General features: G+C 40.1%; 1 protein-coding gene across 1 annotated transcript in view; it reads right to left on the reverse strand.

Moving 5' to 3' along the window:
* Positions 1-23,816, reverse strand: part of gabrb4 (gamma-aminobutyric acid type A receptor subunit beta4) — a gene marked incomplete at both ends in the record, with an annotated part of 76,102 nt that overhangs the window by 8,277 nt on the left and 44,009 nt on the right. The window contains 3 exons of the mRNA XM_084075192.1: positions 4,433-4,515; positions 10,863-11,083; positions 17,432-17,499. Of these exons, the coding sequence (XP_083931318.1) occupies positions 4,433-4,515; positions 10,863-11,083; positions 17,432-17,499 (372 nt within the window). The remainder of the gene's footprint in view (positions 1-4,432; positions 4,516-10,862; positions 11,084-17,431; positions 17,500-23,816) is intronic.

The following is a 23,816-nucleotide window of genomic DNA, read 5'->3' on the forward strand; positions in this document are numbered from 1 at the left end:
AGTAAATGTTTTTTTTTTAACACATCTTTTATTTACTTTAATTACAAGCTAAAACATAAACCTTGGTTGTAAAAAAAACTAAGTTGTCCCTTAAACTATAATAAAACCCATCTCCACCTATATTCATTCACATTGAATTATTATAGAATATAGAAACTGCCCTCTCCTTGTTTCTCCTGTCAGATCCTTCAGTAAATGCCATAACTCTGCCATGGCTGTGACTTATTCCCTTTCATGTAGATCTGCCATCTATGCTTCTCTATCAATTAATGTAGAGGACATGTTTATGTCTTGCGCCACTTCAAACATCTGAGTTGCATTACACCCTTGGCTGTAAATATACATTAGGTGTCACTTAAAGGTGATATAAGGTGATAACATTTTTATGTTGACAAATAATACGAAGAAAATAATAGATCCGCAAAGCTTTTAAAAAGTTGTGGAATAACAGTATCGCTTTCCCCCAGAAAAAAGTATTGATTGTGAAATAATCAATTTAATCATTTAGTTTGGTCCAAAATGTGTTTAACCTCTGTAAACTGACAGCGGACATTATTCTTTGTGCTATCGTTTTCGGTTTTGTTTTAGTTAGCCTGTTACTACATGACCCGAGTGCTGTCTTATATCCGTGAGTCGGGGAAATAAGGAATCTTATGCAACAGAGGTGTTAAAATGTGGTGGCTTAATGTTGTCTATAGCATCTTGTCCTTTAAGCACCTTTTAAGCATCATATTGATTGACTTGAGGCTCAATTTATTCTCGATCGTACGATCATGCTGCTTGCCAAAAATAACGGCTTTTCAAGCTAGCCGATATTACATCGGCACAATGTTGTCAGTTTGAAAATCTCTTCTTTTCAGCAAGTGACGCGGTTCTACTCCGGAGTACACATTAAGTGTAAGGCAGCTGGCCTGGAACTTTAATCACATCATCTACCTAACTTTATGCTGTCTAATGTGGCCTAGCTTTCTCTTTACTCAAGGCATGTTTGTGAAGAACATCAATCTGCTTTCAGGCAATATGTCTTCTTAGATTCTAGAGCTTTTTGCTTGCCTTATTCTCTCCCTGTGTCCTGCCTATCACTGCTTTTTGTCTTGTTTTGTTTGTGAGTCACTTTGATTCTTACATTTCCAACATGCTTGTAGGTACAGTATGTCTGTGACTTTGATCAAATTCATTCAGTGCCCAGAAAGAGTGGGGGTTCACACTCCGGAGTCATTCTATTTATACTTCTGATTGTTTTGATGTCCTATGATCCTTTTCCTGATTGTGCAGACATTGTTATATCAGGCTTTTTTTTTTACACGTTGGGTTACATTGCTGTGTGAATTGTGGTTTGGTTTGGTTTGGTTTGGTTTGTACAGTTTCCTGGCCTTTTACACTCTCTCAGTTAAATGAACACTGAAATAATAAGGGTAGCTGACTGCCCACTCTCATAATTTATATAAACAAGTCTTCATGTGCAGTCTTCTTGAACTAACAATAGTTAGTTACTACAGTATGTGCACAATTTGTGAATGAAGCTGCACAAATCCCTATGCGGCGTTCAGTAGTGATCAGACTGGCTGCTTGTGTGCATGTCCTCATTTGGCCAAATGGAAATAGTGATCTTTATAAATGCTTAAAGCTTAAATCTGAAACTTTCATGTCCTACATGGGATTTGAGCGCAGGTCGCTACTGGCTACGTTTCTGTTGTACTACAGTATAATGAAAAGCCTGTTTGAGCAGAGGATACAATTGTGATTTGACCTTCATGGTATACCTCTTCTCAACCAGTTGCGGGAACCCCCTCAAGGGGTCCAGGAGGTCCCCAGCTAAATGATTGATAGCATGGGGACCAAATATGGACCCTTATTGGTCTGTAGATAGTGACCAAGTGGACCTGTGGTTCCATTTGTACACTCTCTCAGAGTTAAATTACAGTTTTTTTTATATCCAAATGAAGGGGTCGTTGAATTTAAAAAAGGTCGAAAATGACGGTTCTAGATTGCCTGGCCTTTTGGCCACACCGTAAAAAGACATTCTGGAAAATGATGTTAAAATGAATGCTGTTCTGCACCACATGCACTGCTGTTACTTAAGTTATTCCGTAGCTCAGTGTATCACAGCATACATCGCGACAAAGTTCTACATGAATTCATTAACATGTGTCACTTGGTGTTATTTCCCTGTACACTCTTCAGGAGGTGCAATAAAACTGGCATTACAATTAAGTGTGACCCCAGCAGAGGATTTATGTCAATAAGCTACTTTATACATGATTGTGCAGCGGCAGCGCAGCGTTTCACCGTCTCTGAGGCGTTGGTATATTTCACATTCTAATACTCTTGTTCTAGCCCCAGAACATATAACACCCAAGAACGAACCAGGATTCATTCCCTGCAAATCTTTCTCACAAGTTATAGGGGTAAGCAACTGGGACTTTGTCCATGAAACGCAGCTGGCACAGGGTCCCTAATCAATCAATTTGATATCTACTGAGAAATATTCCCTTTAGCGTTAGGCATTCCTCCAGCATAATTGAAAAACAGCAGATATTCTTCTGAATCTTAACAGCATATCCATATTTCATTCCCTATTGTTGCCCCAAGGGTAATGAGTGGTTTCATCATGAACTCAATAACAAAAAACTATCTGGTATATTGAACAACCATGTTGACTTCTGGGGTGGTCAATGAAATGATCAAGCAAATATATATATATATTTTTTATCATACTACAGGCATATCATGTGCCTGAACATCATTCATCTAAATTAAAGCCCTTAATTAGTTTTCAATACCATCATATCATAAGCTACAAAAATATAAAAATATACAGAAACAAAAAAAAGAAGTTGCTGCACTTGCTGAAAACTGTGCTCTAGTAATTTGATATGTAAATGAGGAGATAAACAGAATTAAACTGTGTTCATTATTTATATTGGTATTAAATATGACCTTTTGAGCAGCTGTTCTTTTCTATCCAGCAAATTGAATAGACAGCAACACGAATGAGAAATGTATGCAATCCTGTAGCTTTTACCAATAACCCGTCTTTGCTATGCGGTGAATCTCTAATGTCTCTTACAACAATGAACACAGTACAACTGCCAATCATTGGAAACAATCCGCTTAACTTATTTTAGAATTTCAAAACGTCTTGTTATTTTTCAGTTCAACAAATATTATCCCAAGCACGAAGTCACACAACATAACCGGTCATAGATTACAAGGAGTTTAAAAGGGAATCAAAGCGATCATTGATAAATGAAACTATTTGTATTACTAGTTTAAGCAGTACGCATATAAGAAATTTAATTGGGCCTGCGTGATTAATGGTTATAATGACTTTGGCATAGGATCCCCAAATGAGATTTTGCTTGAGGTGTTCAAAGGAGCAGGGGTCACTCCGTCCATCTGTCAGGCTAAGGGGGACGACTGATCAATACACATCAGCAAAGCACTTTCAATTTTACCTGCATTTGTCAATGCTGTCATTGGCTTCACATTTAACACATGTGTAACGAATGGGAGAAACCAGCTCAGATGCCGATAATTTAAACAAATGGTTGTTTTAAATGATCTTAGTGACACTGTGTGACACACGGTTCCTTAAGCATTGCTGAGACAAAAATCTCGCATTGATCAGAAATGGCCCTCAAAAAAAAGGGTACAAAAATATGCTGGGTATATTCTCTACAGAGCCCCGGAAGTGAAATCGTGTTGTTTCTTTCTTTATTTACTCATGGGAACGTCATGTTTGCCACACTTGAGGGTGCATTTTTCCACCTGCACAAGAAGATTTCAGCCTTCTGTAGTGCCATACATCCATTGCATTTTTTCATAATGCACCATATACTGTATATTGGACTTGTATATTTTATTTGTAAGTGACTTCCTGTTATTAACTTGTTCTGTGTTCTATGTTCTGTGTTCTTTCTTCTCTATTCTCTCTTCCCTATTGTAACTGTTCCGTTCTTGCACAAAAGAGAATTTCACACAGTATTTTACGATGAAATTATTTAGTGAAAAACACCATACAATGTACAATGACACAATTATGCATATTTACAGTATATATTTGACGGGAATGAGACCAGAGTCTGTCATTTGTTTGTATATTATATTATATTATATTATATTATATTATATTATATTATATTATATTATATTATATTATATTATATTATATATTTATGACAGAGTACAAAGACTGAATGGAAGACTATGTGAGGGAAGCACAGGAATGAAGGTTCTTGATTTCAGTGTCTGAAAACTATGCCACTGATGGGCACCAAAGTTTATTTTGATAACCATGCTGGCATGGTCTTGACATTTACATTGAGATGCTTCAGAGCAAATTTTCTAGCTTAACGGGATGGGCCCTTGGGGGTCATGTTTGTGGGTGAAGTAAGGAGTAAGAAGCATAGTGTGCATCACGTAGACTCACAGCTTTCGATTTCCAGGGTGCAGTTCTGCTCATCCAGAGGGTATCTCCTCAGATCCATCATGCAAGCAGCTGTAGTGGTTATTCTAAAATAGAAATAAAATAACAAGAGAGAGAGAGAGAGCAGAGACAGTGGATGAGAAAGTATATGACAACTAGAAAAATGTGCTCCTCGGCGCACAGGTCTCCGCCAGGCCAGGTAGTAGTCAATCTTAGCCAATCAGGATGGAATCAGACAAATCGGGACAGATCCATCTTGATCACATGATTGTAGAGATAATATGTACCGATTTGCGTGATGTTTGGACAAAATCTGTTGGAGTAATATCAAAAAAAGTGTTTCGCAAAAATCGGCCTCTTGGTGCCGCTATAATAGGCCGATGAAAAGTGGGGGGCAGAGGTTCTTCTCTGGCCTCCAGGGAGTGTGTGTGCACCACAGTTTCACGTTGATCGGCCAACAGTGCCAGAGATTAGCTGTACACACACACGCGGATGGACAACTACACGGACACACAGACGCACTGACGGACGGACAGGGTCAAAAACGTAGTCTCGGCTATGCCTTCGGCCTGGCGGAGACAATAAAATATGGAGTGTTACCTTTGGTAACCCGAATTTCAAAACGTATTTTATGGCATTACTACTCTACTGTGAAAATTGGAGCGGTAGGGGTGAAAGGACAGGAGAGAGGCCATAGCGCAATACGTGACACAGCTGTCGAAGTGGATTTGATCTCATAACTTTGCAAGAGCAGGGCATCTGTCTTGGCATGCTGCGTGGCCATTATGATAAACTTCTAGGAACCAAAGGTTACAGATCCCCTGCGCTCAGCAGTGCTTTACTGGTTAGAGGGGGCAGGAACTTCTCCTACTCTCCTTTCATGCCCAGACAGACAGAAAACTGAGATGAGACAGTGAGTGTCTGGCAGACAGAGGAGAAACCAGAGACAAGGGGCGTGGCTACACGACACTGCGTTGGACATTTGACGATGATATACGGAAAGAAGAAGAGGAGAACAGTAACGGGTTTGGATCCGATCCCAGCCCAGTTCAGCAAGATACTATATCTGTCGAGAGGCAAAAAGTTTACAGCCACCAGATATGAATGGTTAGGCAGACCTATCTCACATAATACCGTATCAGCAATGTGTCTTTAAACAGATAAAGGAACGACCTTTTGCAACTTTGCCAGGGTTGTACTAGGGCATTCACGAATAGCGATTTTTAGTATTCGAATTATTCGACCTATAAGTATTCGAATATTCGATTAATCGATTTGATTATAAAAAAATAAAATAATAAAAAAATAAAAAATAAAAAAAATAAAAAGTTTTTTTTTTTTTTTTTTTTTTCAATGACATTGATGACTGGACTCAAGGAATGCGAGTTGACGTCACACCAGAGCTCACAGCTGCGTGTCTGCTGCAGAAAAGCCACTAAAAAAAAAAAATCTAAAAAAAAAAAAAAAAAAAAACTTTTTTTTTCTTTTTTTCGAATAATCGAATAGTGGTTTGATAGTCGAATAGTCGGTTTGATAGTCGAATATTCGAATATTCGATTATTCTGTTAATGCCCTAGGTTGTACCCATTATGAGAGAATTATAGATGAATGATGGGATGGTCCAATGGATAGACCACTTTAGCCATGCCCGAAGCATCCTTTGAACAAGGCGCTGAACCCCAAGCTTCTCGCTCGGTGTCGGTCTCTCTGGATGAGCATCGACTCCAACTAAAATGTGATAAATGAACCGAGGCTGGAGTCATACATGACAGATGCGTTGCATGCGAAAATAGCCAAACTGCAAGAACAGTGAAATCATTTAGAAAGCCAGGGCTGGCAACCCGCTCCATTAAACAATGTTTCGATCCTACATGGATCGTCTCCAGGTAAAAGAAATGTCAACCAAAAAGATAAGATCCTTGTTGTTTAACCCATTAAGACCTGGAACTGTGTCATTTTTAGATTTGAGCTAAAAAGCATTATTTTACACTTTGGGCTATTCAAAAATAGCAGATATACAAGCTCATAGCGCGGCACCGAGTGCCGCGCTACGAGCTTGTAGATCTGCTATTTTTGAAAAATCGTGAAAATGTGTGCAAATCTTTGAATATATATATATTTAAAGTGAAAATGTTTAACTCAAATCTTCGCTTCTGGGGATCCCTGGAACAAAATATTTTGATGGGGGTCCGCGGCCAAATACATACAATTTTGGGGGTCCTTGACATGAAAAAGATTGAGCACCACTGATATAGAAACATAGGTTTTTCAGAAAACTGTTGAGATTTAGGAGACATGTAGAATCGGCTTCAGGTCTCAATGGTTTAATAACATGGAGAAATATAGAAGTTAGTTGCTTTCTAAATCACTGTAAAGACGGACACGTGAGTGCCATGGAAATGAAAATCGCGTTGAGTAACTTTGCACTCCAAAAAAATATGTCGAGGCAGGCAAAGAATCTCAGGGATGACAGTGTTTTTGATTATGATTTAAATATTCTTGGGGAGCAACGCCGCGGACTTTATTTTATTTTAGTTGGATCAATCTCTGTCCTTGTGCCTGTGTATGAGATTTTCTGGTTGAGCGTTTTCATTGCCGTTTCATTGCACGGTTTCCTGGAAATGCATTTCTGGCAGGTATACCGTGGCTTTATGAATGATGCATGTATAACAGCAAATTCAATTTCAGTATATCCACATGCCCAGGAAAACAGCGCTGGCTACAAATTATATGCGAGTAGGACTTTTTTTTTTGGCGTTTAACGGAGATATTTACTGGTGCAGCACATTTTAGTAATTACATTTGTCGCTTGTTCACACTGGCTGGCATGTGCTCATCACATCAACATCTACCGCTAGATTCTGTCCTCTTGTGTAAATGGGAACAGAAAGATCAATTTTCGACCCATCATCTCTCTGTCACGGGTTGTGGGGGGGGGTGGGGGGGTGGGGGGTGTCCGATGTGAAGTTTTTGTTAAATGTACAGTAAAGAGAGCGAATGTCACGAAGCTTCACTTGCTACAGCACATTTTATATTTGGGTTGGAAGTATTGATCCCTGCCTTGTTCAAGGTTACTAAAGGCTGCCTCTCAGTCCGGCAGACCTATACCCGTATTACAGTACATCAGAGCTAACATCGATGCGCCAAACGCATCCAATGCACTTTTACAGAATTATAACTGAAAGTAAAATCACTATTACATTAGACCACCTCGTCGTGCCTTTTTGCAGACGGTTTGAAGCGGTTTCTGGTTCAGGAATGTGGTGTGTTTAATCAAGCAAAAAACGCACAGTATGCATTCGCAAACAAAAACGCCAAGGATCATGCTTATTATCGAACTATACTGGGCCATTTATGAAGGATTTTCCTTCATGGAGACAGAGAGCAATTACCGTACATTCCTGTGTTTGTGAGGAAAAGTGCTGGACGGGAAGACTAATTGGAAGACAAAATGGTTTAACCCATTAAGACCGGGAACGCATCTGTGTGTCATTCTTAGATTTCTTTGGGCTATTCAAAAATAGCAGATGCTATGAGTTCGTAGATCTGCTATTTTTTGGGGTAAAATCTTGTAAAATCTGTGCAATTCTTTTAATATTTATATACATTTTTAACTAAAATCTTTGCTTCTGGGGGTCCCTGGAACAAAATATTTTGAGATGGGGGTCCGCGGCCAAATACATATCATTTTGGGGGTCCTTGACATGAAAAAAAGAGAACCACTGATTATAGCAACATAAGTTTTTTCAAAAAACCGTTAGGATTTAGAAGACATTTTGTAGAATCCCCCAGAAGCAAAGATTTGAGTTACAAATGTTTGCTTTAAAATGTCTATATTCAAAGCATTTGCACAAAATGTTCACGATTTTTCAAAAATAGCAGATCTACAAGCACTCTGTGCCGCGCTATGAGCGTGTAGATCTGCTATTTTTGAATGGCCCAAAGAAATCTTAAAATGACACACACACAGACGCGTTCCCGGTCTTAAAGGGTTAATAAAGCAGATCGGGTCCCCAAAAAAATTTGTCGGAGCCATGTACTCATTATTTGTGATGACAATGAGCTATTCTGCTGCACAAGCATGTACCATATAACAGCCCACGCTGTGCTCTGTTCTGTTCTGCTGTACCGTGTTAGACATTGGAGAAACTCCTTCTTTTTTTTTTTTTCCTACTGAACTCTTGCAGAGCCCTTGCCTCTCTCTCTGTCTCCAAATGGAAGGTTTTTTGGAAACGAAAACAAGTTTTTTTGCTCTCGTTTCAAACCATCAGCATTTGCAAACAGTGTCGTAGTAGCTTGGTTGAGATACGTTAGTTTTTTTTGTTTTTTTTGTTACGATATCGACTGAATAACGTTAAGGAGAATATGTCTGCCGTTCTTAATGCAGGAATAACAAGGGATGCATGAATCTGAACACGGCGCTGTCTTAACTAGCTCCTCTAGTGCGAGTGCAGGACAGGGCTGCTATTGATTCGTGCTGGGAGACGACAGCATCCATTCACTCCATTATTTGCCACACACATCTTTTCAGACAAAAGTGTAGAAAAGCAACCCTTGTCGAAAGTAAACTTTAAAGTAGCTTAACAAGACTCCCTATCACTGAGAGACATCAGAAGTGAGTTGCTAGGATACCAGTGCTGTACAAGACAAGGTGGGCCCATATGTCTCTTGACCAAAGGGGGGGTCAGTTACACTTTGGCTATTCAAAAATAGCAGATCTATACAAGCTCATAGCGCGGCACCGAGTGCCGCGCTACGAGCTTGTAGATCTGCTATTTTTGAAAAATCGTGAAAATGTGTGCAAATCTTTGAATATATATTGTTTTAAAGCGAACATTTTTAACTCAAATCTTTGCTTCTGGGGGGGTCCCTGGAACAAAACGTTTTGATGGAGATCTGTGGTCAAAAACATATAAGTTTGGGGGGTTTCCTGACATGAAAAAGTTTGAGCACCACTGATATAGAAACATACGTTTTTTTCAGAAAACTGTTGGGATTTAGAAGACATTTGTAGAATCGGAACCTCAGGCCTTAAGAAACACACAGCGTTAGTCTTGGAGGATGTTCTAGTGAAGTGGACAGAGTCGTTGTTTATTAAAAGGTGACAAACAAAGCTGCTGAAACCGAAAAAAATTGCTCAAAGACAAAGTCAAACAAAAACAATAAAACGTGTTTACTATATCTGGATAGCCTTGCTTTAGACTTCATGTTTCCTAGCTATCATCCGTTTCTCTTAGTTGTGAATCCTACAGTACATCTTTATTTCTTTTGGTCCTGATTGATTTGACGTACACCGCACACACACACTCTCTGCTGCGCCTTGTTTTTGTAGCGTTTAAGTGACACATAACTGCCCCCTCCGCCTCAAGTGTCATTAAATCCAATGTCGCTGCACAGCCTTCAACAAAGCCCCAGTATCCCCCAAAATCTATTCTTTAATATCACTCATATCTTGTAGCATTTCAGAAGGGAGAGAGCATCGTGTGAAAAAAAGGACAACGAAAGGGGGGGGATATCGAATGAATCTTTTGAAACCGTATATGCTTTACAGCTCTTAAAGAAGGAAAGGGAAGTGACTCAGAAAAAGAACACAATAGAAACGTTCATTTTTGTATAAATGCGACTCATCTTTTTAGATGTATAAAGCTGCAATTCATAACCTTTTTTACAGTGTGTAATGTCCTTCCCCCAGGATTTGAATCCAGGTCTCCTACACAGGAGAGTCCTACATTTCTACTGCTCACGCCCGAGAGGCAATCCCCACCATGGGGGGAGGGGGGGAGAGACATTGTGCTTATGAGCTTCGGGCAGTACTACTCATCAATGAGCAGGCGTCCTACTGTACTTGGACGCCAGGGGTCTCAATGGAAGAGTATAGGCCACCTCCGACCACTACAGATGTGCTAGTTCTACTGTGTTACACCACACCATAACGCAACGCTTTATCGATGAACCCTTTAAGACCTGAGGCCGATTCTTAGCTAATGTCTTCCAAATCCCAACGGTTTTCTGATAAAACGTATGTTTCTATATCAGTGGTGCTCAAACTTTTTCATGTCAAGGACCCCCAAAATTATATGTATTTGGTCGCGGACCCCCATCTTGTTCCAGGGACCCCCCCAGAAGCAAAGATTTGAGTTACAAATGTTCGCTTTAAAACAATACATTCAAAGATGTGCACACACGTTCACGATTTTTTTTTTATGACACAAATGCGTTCCAGGTCTTAAAGGGTTAAAGTAAGTTCCGGATTGCAGCTTTAGTAGACGTGGACGAATCTCTAAAACCACCCCTGAGACACTTCCAACGACAGCAAAGTGAGAGAATCGCGTCGATTATATATTTCAGACAGATATTTGCCAGAGAAACGGCCCTAAACAAACGTCTATCTTCAACTCAGGTCAACATTAATAACTGCGCGCCTGCTGCTCACCTCAGCCCGTACAGGACGGTGCCGTCGGGATGCAGGCGAATCATTCGGTTCTTCACGGTCACACCGTGGAGGAAGGACTTCTTGTCGTTGAGGAAGTAGGTGTCGGGGAGCCAGAGCTGGTCCGCCACGCGGTTATCCAGAGTCAGGTTCAGGTTCAGCTGGTCGTAGGCCAGTCGCTTGTCTCGCCAGCTTTGCTGGAAATACATTGTGATAGTGTAGTCCTGGAGAGAAGAGGAGAGGAGAGCGTGAAAGCAATTTATTTGTTTGTCATTCAGTTTGGTTCTGCCGCTTGTTCACTGTAAATATGGCTCGGCTCATTGCTGTCGTTTGGCATGTCATGCAAACCTCGTCGGACACATTTTTCGCCTCGCCTCATTTATACCCAGTGCCGTGCACAGACATTTTGAGGTGCAGGTGCTCAAGTAAATTATACTTTTTTTTGTTTACTTGGTCTGCTCTTTTTTCCCTCTACACCTATACCTCTTTGCCAAAAATAGCCGATCTACAAGCCCACAACGCCTCGCAGCGCGAGGCGTTGTGAGCTTGTAGATCTGCTATTTTTGGCTAAAGTTCTCCTCAGAAAAGGGATGCTAGGTTTCGAGTGGTTATGGTAAAAAGAAAAATCATATCACATAAAGATTTGGCGGACCCCCTGTAGTAACTTTGAGGACCCCCTAGGGGTCCCGGACCCCCTGTTGAAGACTCCTGCTGTAAACTGAAAAAAAAAAAAACTTTTTTCTCTTTTTTTCAGAAGGGCACTTCTGGTCAAGAGGGCAAAGGGCAGGTGCTCTAGCACCACCTAGAGTCTAGAGTATCTGTGCACGTCCCTGTTTATACCTAGTTGTGTGCGGGTGTCGTGCACTGAAAATAGCAGATCTACAAGCTCGCAACGCATTGCGATGCGTTGTGAGCTTGTGTATTTGTATAGCTTGCTATTTTCAGTGCACGACACGATGCGCAACCGAGTCGGACTTTATTCTCTTTCGGGTCCAGAATCAAAATGGATTCTATACAACAACTGAGTTAAGTTGTAAATAATTTAAAGCAATGCATTTTTTTTTTACCATGTTGCCGTCAACAGTATGGAAACAGACAAAAAGAGGAGGGGCAACCAGCCAAGTTTCAGGGTCAATTTCAGTGTTGCCAAAAACACAGATTGCATGCAATATATATATATTTTGTGTGTCGGTTCTTTAATAAATCACAATTGCGCCCCGGCCTCCGCCTGGTCAGCCGGGGCGCCTGGAAAGGAACTGGTTGGAATAACGCGTTCCCTCCACGCGCTACGTCCTACCGGGGAAACCCCCCCCTGTCAAGAAGCGGCTTGCTAGCTCCTCATGCATTGAAGTAGGCATGAACTCAGTTCTGGGCTCTCCCTAGGCTGGCAGAGGGAGAGTAGCGCCCAGGGTTACACAGGCAAAAATCATCAGGCGCAGAGGAGATACTGTAGCAAGGTGACGTGTTATTAATTATATAACATTTTAATTAAAGTAATTAATAAACGAAACAAAACAAATGTTAAAGTAAGTGATCCAGTAAGTGACCAGTAACGTAAGCAGGGGTCTGTTTATTTTTTTAACAGCATAATCTTAATGGCCTAACAATTACTTGGCATTTACAGTATCTTTCACACGAGACAAAAAAGCCCCATTGTGCTCGTAGAGGCTTGGCACGGACATGCCAGGTGATGCCCATAAAATATCTGTAATGTGATCACAGAGGTCGAACGTGGAATCAATAATAAATCCGGACGGTGACATTCTATGGCAATAAAAAAACACATTCCATTAAACAGGACATGATCTAGGAACTGATCTGATCGGGGTTGGTGAAGTATTTCCCCACCAACCCTGACGCCTGAGAGTTAATCAGAGAATGGCATCGGGGAATAAACCCAAGAACAAAACATCACCTCTGTCTCTCTGTCCCATCTCATTGTCCCACTTGGCAAAGCGGTCAAAAACAATGAAACATGGCTTTGAGGAACGCAAACGATCACACTATTGGCTTCAGGGTTTCTGCGTGCACAAGTTCAATCAATCTTTAACCCTTTGAGACCTGAAGCCGATTCTACATGTCTCCTAAATCTCAACAGTTTTCTGAAAAACGTGTGTTTCTAGATCCGTGGTGCTCAATCTTTTTCATGTCAAGGACCCCCAAAAGTATATGTATTTGGCCACGGACCCCCATCAAAATATTTTGCTCCAGGGACCCCCAGAAGCAAAGATTTGAGTTAAAAATGTTCGCTTTAAAACAATATATATTCAAAGATTTGCACACATTTTCACGATTTTTCAAAAATAGCAGATCTACAAGCTCGTAGCGCGGCACTCGGTGCCGCGCTACGAGCTTGTATATCTGCTATTTTTGAATAGCCCAAAGTGTAAAATAATGCTTTTTAGCTCAAATCTAAAAATGAGACAGTTCCAGGTCTTAATGGGTTAAAACGGCCATGCGTGGTAGATCCTTTCAAAACCAAAAGCCTTTTTTTTTGTCATTGTTAATTCATGAATGGCGTGGTGTTCTAGTAGAAGAAGCCCTGCTAATGCTCGAGAACATTGCGAATGCTCTTCCTAGCTTTACATGCATGTCTTCTCCATAAACTCTGAAAGTTTGGCTTTGGTGATGCAAGGCCACACAGCTAGCTCCATTTACTGTGTGTTGCCATGGTTACAAACTTGCTCTAGGAGTCAGGCAGTAGAAGACAAAATGGACTGGGGTTGTTGGGTAATAAACATCCAAAACAAAAGCCCTTTTCAAGAAATACTACATGACAAAAACATTTTTTTTTACCAAAGCAATGCAGTGGTGTCTGTAGCTTACGAGGTAAAACAGCGCAGTACACAGCGGTGGAAAGTAACTAAGTACATTTACTTAAGTACTGTACTTAAGTACAATTTTTAGGTATTTGTATTTTACTTGAGTATTTCCAATTTTCAGTACTTTTACTTCTACTCCACTACATCTCAGAGGCAAATATTGTACTTTTAATCCACTACAGTTATTTGAAAACTCGAGTTACTAGTTACATTTCAGACATACATTAACCACTTTAGCCCTATTTTACACCTAGGCTATTTGAAAATAGCCGATCTACAAGCTCACAACGCGTCGCATCGCGACGCGTTGTGAGCTTGTAGATCTGCTATTTTCAAACATTTTAGTACTTTTACTTTGTGCACTTTAAGTTCATTTTGATGCCAATACTTTTGTACTTTTACTCAAGTAAATTTAGAATTCAGAACTTTTACTTGTAACAGAGTATTTCCATATCGCAGTATTGACACTGTTACATACAGTAGTAAAGTAAAGAATTTGAGTACTTTTTCCACCACTGGCATTACACCACCTTTAGGGTCAATAGTCTTTATTTTCCATGACAGTTCTGTCCTCGTTATTTGCATGTTAAATTCTGCCGATTTTTTTAACGTCTAAAAACGTGCACCTGTTTCACAAAACACTACATTTATTTGCATCTGTGACGGTGCAACGTGATTCAAATGTTTGTTATTGTTTTTCATTATGTATGTGTTTTATACGCCGTTATCAGGGCGCCCTTGAAAAAGAGAGCTTTGCTCTCAATGGGCTTCCCCGAATAAATAAAGGGAAAAGAAAGAAAGAACAATGTTATTACCATAAAACGTCTGAGAGCTGCATACACAGTAAAATCCTCAGTATTGATTTAACTCAAGGGAGTTACTTGTCCATTTTTTACACTCTCTCACTGAGCTTGCTGACTGCGTATGACTGGCTAGTCGACTGGACTGAACACAGCTGACATATTGTAGTCTTGCCATAATATGAAACGCGTATACTCGATGAAACCATTTTTTTTGCTGTATTTTTGGCATCATGAATAATAGAATAGAAATGAAACATTTATGCAAAATAACTTTTTTTCTAATCTACTTTTGCATGATTGTGACACAAAACCTTCCAAGTTCTAAGTCGAAGCGTTTAGCGAAACAAGGGAGTAGCCAAGTGGTTAGTTAGGGCACATATCACATGGGCGCAATGCCGTGAACGGAGAGTCCCCCGGTTCGTTTCCCGGCTGGCCGGACCATTTGCTAAATGTCATTCCCCTACACTCTCTCTCTCTCCCTCTCTCTCTCTCTCTCTGTCTCTCTCTCTCTCTCTCTCTCTCTCTCTCTCTCTCTCTCTCTGTCTGTCTGTCTGTCTGTCTGCCTCTCTGTCTCTCTCTGCAGTAGTACTATATCAGATAAAGGCTTAAAAATGACCCAAAGATTCCACACAAAAAAATGATGTTTAGCCAACAAACATGAGACAAAGAAATCTAACACCAACACCTTTATGCATTCACACATTTGGAATGAAGTACACAACTGGTTCCCAATGTGGGGTCTGGTGACCCCCAAGGGTGCATGAGTTGGTTCTAGGGGGTCCCCAGCTACATGATTGACAGGTATGAGCCATAGTTGGAGAGAGAGAGAGAGAGAGAGAGAGATACCAGTTCTCACTCCCAAGGCGTCACATTTTGCCGCTCTGTCAGTTACCCTGAAAGTCAAGTTTTGACATGACGGGACGCCCTGAAAGTCAAGTTTTGACATGACGGGACGCCCTGAAAGTCAAGTTTTGACATGACGGGACACCCTGAAAGTCAAGTTTTGACATGACGGGACGCCCTGAAAGTCACGTTTTGACATGACGGGACGCCATGAAAGTCATGTTTTGACATGACGGGACGCCCTGAAAGTTAAGGTTTGACATGACGAGACGCCATGGCGATATCTCATGTTGACAAAACTATGCCTAAACCGAACCCTAACCTCACAAAAACATGCCTAAACCTAACCTTAACCCTAACCTCACAAAAACGATGCAGAGAGTGGTGAGATTCGATCACAAGGTTGCGGTTACTAGTCAAGCATTGCTACCAGGTTAGCCAACGAGGCAGCTGTCCAATCGCGTGATTCGAGTAGTGTTTCCAGCTCCAATGCGTGCGTGCCTTTTGATTTTTGTTGTCCTATAGTGACATTTAGGGATTGATACAGTGATACAGAGCGGCAATAACTGACGCCTATTTGTGAGAATGTGTTGTTGAGTGACTTTGTCACATTGACTAAAATAAAAAAGACTGCTGTAGAACTAAGAGATAGAACAACTTCTGCGCCATATTGCAGAAGTCGGCCATATTGCCTTCTTTAAAACATATTTCTGCACCAATGTAGCTCCAAAGTAGTATTCAAGACTAGAAGAATATTGAGGAAATATGTCGGGATGCTTTATGGTTTAGTGCAGTGGTTTTCAACCAGTGGTCCGGGGACCACCAGTGGTCCTTGAGGGAGTTCCAGGGGGTCCCCAGCTAAATGATAGATAGGAACCAAATGGACCCTTATGGGTCTGTAACTCTGAGAGTGTACAAATGGAACCAAATGGACCCTAACGGGTCCATTTGGTTCCATTTGTACACTCTCAGAGTTAAATTAACATTGATTTTATAATAAAAATTGGGGTCCCAGAGATAGAAATGCTATTAAATGGGGGTCTGCCTAATGCATGATAAACTGGGGGTCCTTGAAATTGAAATGGTTGAGAATCACTGCTAGAGCCGTAAAAATCGTCTCTTATTGGGGGTCCCTGGCATAACTTTTCAAATGGGGGTCCCTGGGCTAATGTCTGTCAATTTGGGGTCCTTGACGCAAAAAAGGTTGAAAACCACTGGTTTAGTGTAAACACGCATACAGTAGTGGCATGACATTGTGGGGAGTTGTAAAACAATGGTTCTAAAAGTGCGGCCCAGGGACCATCGGAATTCCTTGAGCGAGTTCCAAATGGACCCTTACACAGGTCTGTACAAATTGAAACATCGGCCCGAGAACAATGGCGTCTGTCCCCCTTTTCATTTGCGCTAGCTAGACCTCCGGGAGATGGATTGCTGAGGTTGAGCGCAACACCTACTGTATACCATCAGCTCCCAGCACTTACCACCAGTGGTGGAAAGTAACTAAGTACATTTACTTAAGTACTGTACTTAAGTACAATTTTGAGGTATTTGTACTTTACTTGAGTATTTCCAATTTCCAATACTTTTACTTCTACTCCACTACATCTCAGAGGCAAATATTGTACTTTTACTCCACTACAATTATTTGAAAACTTTAGTTACTAGTTACTTTTCAGACATAAATTACGATATTACAAAACATACATTAACCATTTTAGCCCTATTTTATACCTAGGCTATTTGAAAATAGCAGATCTACAAGCTCACAACGCGTCGCGATGCGACGCGTTGTGAGCTTGTAGATCGGCTATTTTCAAATATTTAGTACTTTTACTTTTAGTACTTTAAGTACATTTTGATGCCAATACTTTTGTACTTTTACTCAAGTAAATTTTTAATTTTGGACTTTTACTTGTAACAGAGTATTTTTATATTGCAGTATTGGTACTTTTACTTAAGTAAAGAATTTGAGTACTTTTTCCACCACTGCACACAGCTTAGTTTCCCAAGCCGTGCTTGTACGGTCCATTTGGTTCCATTTGCACACTCGGCTTGAAATTAAATAGTTAGAGAAGCGCTGGTATAAAAGGCGGCTTAAACTCACCATGTTTACTTCTGAGATAGAGTCGATGCTTGCTATGTTGATGCTCATGCTCACAATGACCGGAGGACCTGAGGAAAAAAGACAAGAGATCGGCGTGTCAGCCTTGCGTTGCACCGCACAAAAGCAAAGTAATTTATTGCACGGAAATATTCTGTTCCAGAGTTGCTAGAGTCTGATTTGACTGTCCCTTTCTCTGCCACATCACATGACATTCATCCACAGCCAAGACAGATGATGATGATGATGTTGATGATGAAAAAGTCAATCATTATCGAGACAGAGCCTCACTTTGAGGAGTCTCGTGCATAAAGTGCCTTCTTCGATTCTTTGTCCACCTGCACACACCTTAATACAATAGCTTATTTGATACAGTGCTACGTCCTATACAGAGATTCAAAAAGTAAGACTTTTGTTTTTATACTGTCAATAGCATGCTCCTTCAACCTAGGATTTATATGGTATATCAATTAGGGGTGCGACAGTTAATCAAACTAATCGATTTCATTGATTATTTAAATAAATATCGCTAATCGATTTCACTCAAAATAATATTTTTTTTTGTGGGAGAAAAGAAAAAATAGGTTGTACGATAAAGTATAAATAGTGGTTAATAAGACTAAGCGATTATACAATTATAATTGATTCTAATTGATTATAAAATATCTATTAAAATTATTTTGGGTCAATTCATTGATAGCATATTATAAAATAAATAAAAAATAATCCAACAATAGTAATCAAATAAGTATTTGATTCATCGAAAAGTGATCAATAGAATAATCGCTAAGAAAATACCCGATAGTTGCAGCCCTATTATCAATTATTTTCCCCTTCCATTCACCCCGGGACATGCCTTCTGTGATGTCAGGACTATAGATCCCACTGCATTAAAAATACTTCCTCATTTTTTATATCATGCTGCTGAGCCTTGACTTTCCAAAGTTCAAAGAGCAGATAGTATGACCAAACTTAAAAAGCAGATCAGAGCTATTACATTGTACTTCAGCCCTATCCAAGGCTATGGCTTTAGTCGTTTACATTCACCTAGTTCCCTGTATCTCAGGGACGTGCACAGATAGACTCTAGGTGGTGCTAGAGCACCTGCCCTTTGCCCTCTTGACCAGAAATGCCCTTTTGAAAGAAAAAAAAATCCCCAGTTTTTTTTTTACAGCAGGGGTCTTCAACAGGGGGTCCGGGACCCCTAGGGGGTCCTCAGAGTTACTACAGGGGGTCCGCCAAATCTTCTATGTGATATTTTTATTTTTACCATAACCACTCGAAACCTAGCATCCCTTTTCTGAGGAGAACTTTAGCCAAAAATAGCAGATCTACAAGCCCGCAACGCCTCGCGCTGCGAGGCGTTGCGGGCTTGTAGATCGGCTATTTTTGGCAAAGAGGTATAGGTGTAGAGGGAAAAAAGAGAAGACTAAGTCAACAAAAAAAAGTATAATTTACTTGAGCACCTGCCCCTCAAAATGTCTGTGCACGCCACTGCTGTATCTAAACCCAACTGTTTCCTATGTCCCCCCCGGAGAACTCAACTCTCAGCTGTGACAACGCCATGCTTCCCTATACTCTCGCCACCCAGATCCCTGCTCCACATGTTGTTTCTCTGCGTGACACTTTAGCAGTCCACTGTCCCAACGCTGGAGTAGGTTCTGGTGGAAGCCATTACCAGTGGTGTAAAGTAACTAGTACATTTACTCAAGTACTGCACTTAAGTACAATATTGAAGTCTTTTTTACGTTCCAGTTTTCAGTACTTTTACTTCTACTCCACTACATCTAAGAGGCAAATATTGTACTTTTACTCCACTACAATTGTTTGAACACTTGAGTTACTTTAGTTATTTTGTAGATATAAATGATTATATTATAAAACATACTTTAACCACTTTAGGCCTATTTTATATATAGGCGATGCGGCGCGCTGTCAGCTTGTAGATCGGCTATTTTCAAACATTTTAGTGATTTTACTTTTGGTACTTTAAGTATATTTTGATGCCAACACTTTTGTACTTTTACTTTTTTAAATGTTTTTGTTTTTAACATTTTGAACACAGGCCTTTTACTTGTAACAGAGTATTTTTATATTATGGTATTGCTACTTTTACTTAAGTAAATATCTGAGTACTTCTTCCACCACTGGCCATTACCCAAACCATACAGTGAGAGCAAAAACAGCCAGGTTCGTTCATGTTCAAGATAACAATCACTATCCTCATATAGGCAGTATATTTCAAGTGCTTCTTGTAGCTACTGTAGGGATGTTAAGCCTAATTTATGCAGTGGTGGAAAAAGTACTCAAATGTTTTACTTAAGTAAAAGTATCAATACTGCACTGTAGAAGTACTCTGTTACAAGTAAAAGTCCGGAATTCTAAATTTACTTGAGTAAAAGTACAGAAGTATTGGCATCAAAATGTACTTAAAGTACCAAAAGTAAAAGTACAAAAATGTTTGAAAATAGCCGATCTACAAGCTCACAACGCGTCGCTTTGCGACGCGTTGTGAGCTTGGGGCTTGGGGCTAAAGTGGGCTAAAGTGGTTAATGTATGTTTCGTAATATCATAATTTATATCTGAAAAGTAACAAGTAACTAAAGTCTTCAAGTAATTGTAGTGGAGTAAAAGTACAATATTTGCCTCTGAGATGTAGTGGAGTAGAAGTAAAAGTATTGGAAATTGGAAATACTCAAGTAAAGTACAAATACCTCAAAATTGTACTTAAGTAAATGTACTTAGTTACTTTCCACCACTGAATTTATGGTCCACCGCATGACAGTGTTGCATGTCAAAAATATCAGAGCTACAAGCTCACACTGTCCACCAGGGCTCACAACGCGTCTGTGTGAGCACTGGTGAGGAACAACTGTGGAAAAATGAGGAACAACTGTGATCCACACCTATCAGGGATTTGCACACCCCTTTGTGAATTGTGAATTTTGCATATAGAGAAAATACACCCTCCTTTAGTCATTTTATTTACACCCATATTTACACTGATATTTATGACCAGCTTAGTGAATCGGGTCTTTTTGTTGTCTTTGTTTTGTTTTGTTTTTTCGTTTTTCTTATTTGTGATGCTCTCTCTTGAATTTTTCTTGTTGCTGAAAAACCCCAATGAAAAGATGTTTTAAGTAAATAAAGGGCGTATGCTTAAAGGTAGGGTAAGTGATTTTCTTTGGTTAAAATAAGTGTTAAATAGCTCTATATTGTGATAGTACTCATTGCTATAGAGTGTTTGTTCAGTAAAAGGAGTCTCCAGTCCTTGTCTCTCCAGCTCTTTATAAAACAGAAAATGCATTTTAGTTTCAGTTTCATTTCCAATTTTTTCCAATCAGGATAGAGAACTCAATCAGGATATAGATTAAACAAGTGAAATTGGAAGTGATGACACTAAGAAATGAGCAGGCAAAATTGGAACTGGAACACTATAAAAATGAAGCTTAAAAAATTGGTACTTTCTCCTGATTGGCTGAGATTTTGACACCTAACGGAAAATGTATTTTCTGTTTATTAAAGAGCTGGAGAGACAGGGAGACATCTGTTACTGAACAAACACTCTATAGCAATGATTACTATCAGAATGTAGTGCTTTAACCTTTTAACAAAATACCTTTTGTTTAACCCAAAAATATCACTTACCCTACCTTTAAATAACAGTGAGAAGAAGGACTTTCGAGCCTCAAGAGCAGGCAATTCCAATCCTTCTGCACAATAGATGCTGCTTCCTCTCACACTCTCTCCTCATTCCCAAAGGACCCCCCCCCCCCCCCCCCCCCCCCACCCCCACACACACTAACATCCCCACACGGGGAAGCCCTACTTATTGAGGACTTCCATCCTGTGAGCCATGAGAGCATTTTGGTCATCGATAGTGATTCATGGGGGGACAACAAATTATGTTACACTGAGACACTCTGGAATTACCAAGATAAGAATTGCTTCTGCTTGTTAGCTGGCACACAGGGGAGGTGTGTGTGGCCCAAGTTGTTAATGTGGTTTTCCCCATCCCTGTTTCCTGTTTGGAAGTGAGTGATGAGATCTATAGCCATTTCCTGACTGTCATTGAACTGCTTTGCTCTCAAAATGGTGTAGCACACTCTCTGGCGGGGTTACGACTCGCATTTGTAGGCCGTCAAGTTGTCTGAAAAGGGATAGCAGAAGTGGCATTCCCGCCATAAAGAGCGGGGGAACTCTAAACGTAAAAAAGAAATCTGTAAACTGTGACATCTTCGAGTGTCCCTGAAAGCCCCAAGGCCCTTCAAATAGAACTAACTTCTCGCCCCTATTCTCTGCTCCGTTTTAGAGTCCAAAACCTTCAGCATGACGACAGCTGCATCAAACAGAGCCCCCTGCTTAATTTTGGAGGTCAATTAAGTCACTATTAAACTTCCTCTGCTGCAGAACCTTATCAAACGACTCTGTTACTGATAAGAAAGATATAATTGATGCTTTTAATCAGCATCTTATCTTAGAACATTTATCCATCTTTTTTTCTTTTTTTTTGCAAAAAGACCAGAGTACTTTAATTGCCTGCCATCGGTGTACCTGCCAAGACAACTCTGAAGTCTTAATAGCTTGAAACAAGTCCTTTGGATACCTATCCAATATACCTGTATGGCAGGAAACAGGTGTACATTACTTGAGTACTGTACTGTACATGTACATTGAAGCTCGCAATGCGTTGCAATGGGCTTGTTTTCACTATCCATTGAAATTTGATGCAATTTGAACTTGATGACGTAAGTCATTTTAAAAGCATGTATTTATTAATAGTTAAGTATTTTTTTAAAAGCAAGTACTTTCTTGAACTCAAGTAAAAATGTGACTTTCACTTGTAGTTGACGCATTGCAATGTGAGCTTGTAGATCGGCTATTTTTTAATGAATAATATATACTGTAAATAAATGTATTTTGTCTTTTGTGAAAAATTACATTTTCTCAAAAAGAAACGTTAACCCATTAGGACTGGGAACGCATCTGTGCCATTTTAGATTTCTTTGGATATTCAAAAATAGCAGATCTACAAGCTCATAGCGCGGCACTCGGTGCCGCGCTATGAGCTTGTAGATCTGCTATTTTTGAAAAATCGTGAACATTTTTTTTAATATATTTTTTTCAAAAAACTGTTTGGATTTAGAAAAAAAAACATTTGAATCGGCCACAGGCCTTCATGGGTTAATCACATCTAAGTGTTTCCAAATTGATATGAATGTCTTGCCCTTTCAGACAAAAATATCAGTCAAAACATGTGTGACTCCACTGTATACTACGCCAAGAATGAAAGAACTGTGTGTAGTGCTAATGCAGGATTAATGAATTGGTGGCGGGGGGGGGGGGGGGGTCTACAATGTCTACCACCACACATTACTAATACAATATGGATGTAGGAATGCGTTCGGGGGATTCACTGTTTATCCCTGCAGGAGTAGGTTCCTAATCTCCTATTAATTTGAAGTTGTCAAAGCTGATTACATTTAGGCAACCTACCACACGGTTCAATCCATCAGAGGTGTGTGTGTGTGTGCGTGTGCGTGTGTGTGCGTGTGTGCGCGCGTGCGTGCGCGTGTGTGTGTGTGTGATACGTGCGCACAATGAATATGATAAATCAAAACATTTAAGGACAAATTTGTAGGCTACCAACATAGCCGATGACTTCCAATGTCTCCTGGCACTGTTCATTATCACTTTACTGGCTTTAGATTCTGCTCTCATACTTGTTCCTTGTTGAATACTCCAACCTGCAAGTCAAAGCACTTTAACCCGCCAGGCGATCTCCACATGCTGTGACTGTCGGAACAAATTGCTCCGGGAGTGAATGAGTTTGCACTCCAGTTGCTGGGCTTGGATCGGACCCAACTGATCTCCCCCCAAAAAACTCACCGCGCACTGTGGCAATACTGGCAGGAATATCGAAGTGTTACTTTAACCCATTAAGACCTGAAGCCGATCAGTGGTGCTCAATCTTTTTCATGTCAAGGACCCCCAAAATGATATGTATTTGGCCGCGGACCCCCATCAAAATATGTTGTTCCAGGGACCCCCAGAAGCAAAGATTTGAGTTAAAAATATTTGCTTAAAAATATATATATATTCAAAGATTTGCACACATTTTCACGATTTTTCAAAAATAGCAGATCTACAAGCTCGTAGCGCGGCACTCGGTGCCGCGCTACGAGCTTGTAGATCTGCTATTTTTGAATAGCCAAAGTGTAAAATAAAGCTTTTTAGCTCAAATCTAAAAATGACACAGTTCCAGGTCTTAGTGGGTTAAAACATTGTGTTATTGTTGCATCTTAAGACAGTCCAATTCATTAAAGCTTTAACACGAAACAACTTTCAACGCCGGAAACAAGAAAATGAGAACTCACGTCTATGATGT

The sequence above is a fragment of the Gymnoscopelus microlampas genome (assembly GCF_963454915.1).
Source record: "Gymnoscopelus microlampas genome assembly, chromosome: 12".
Lineage (NCBI taxonomy): Eukaryota > Metazoa > Chordata > Actinopteri > Myctophiformes > Myctophidae > Gymnoscopelus > Gymnoscopelus microlampas.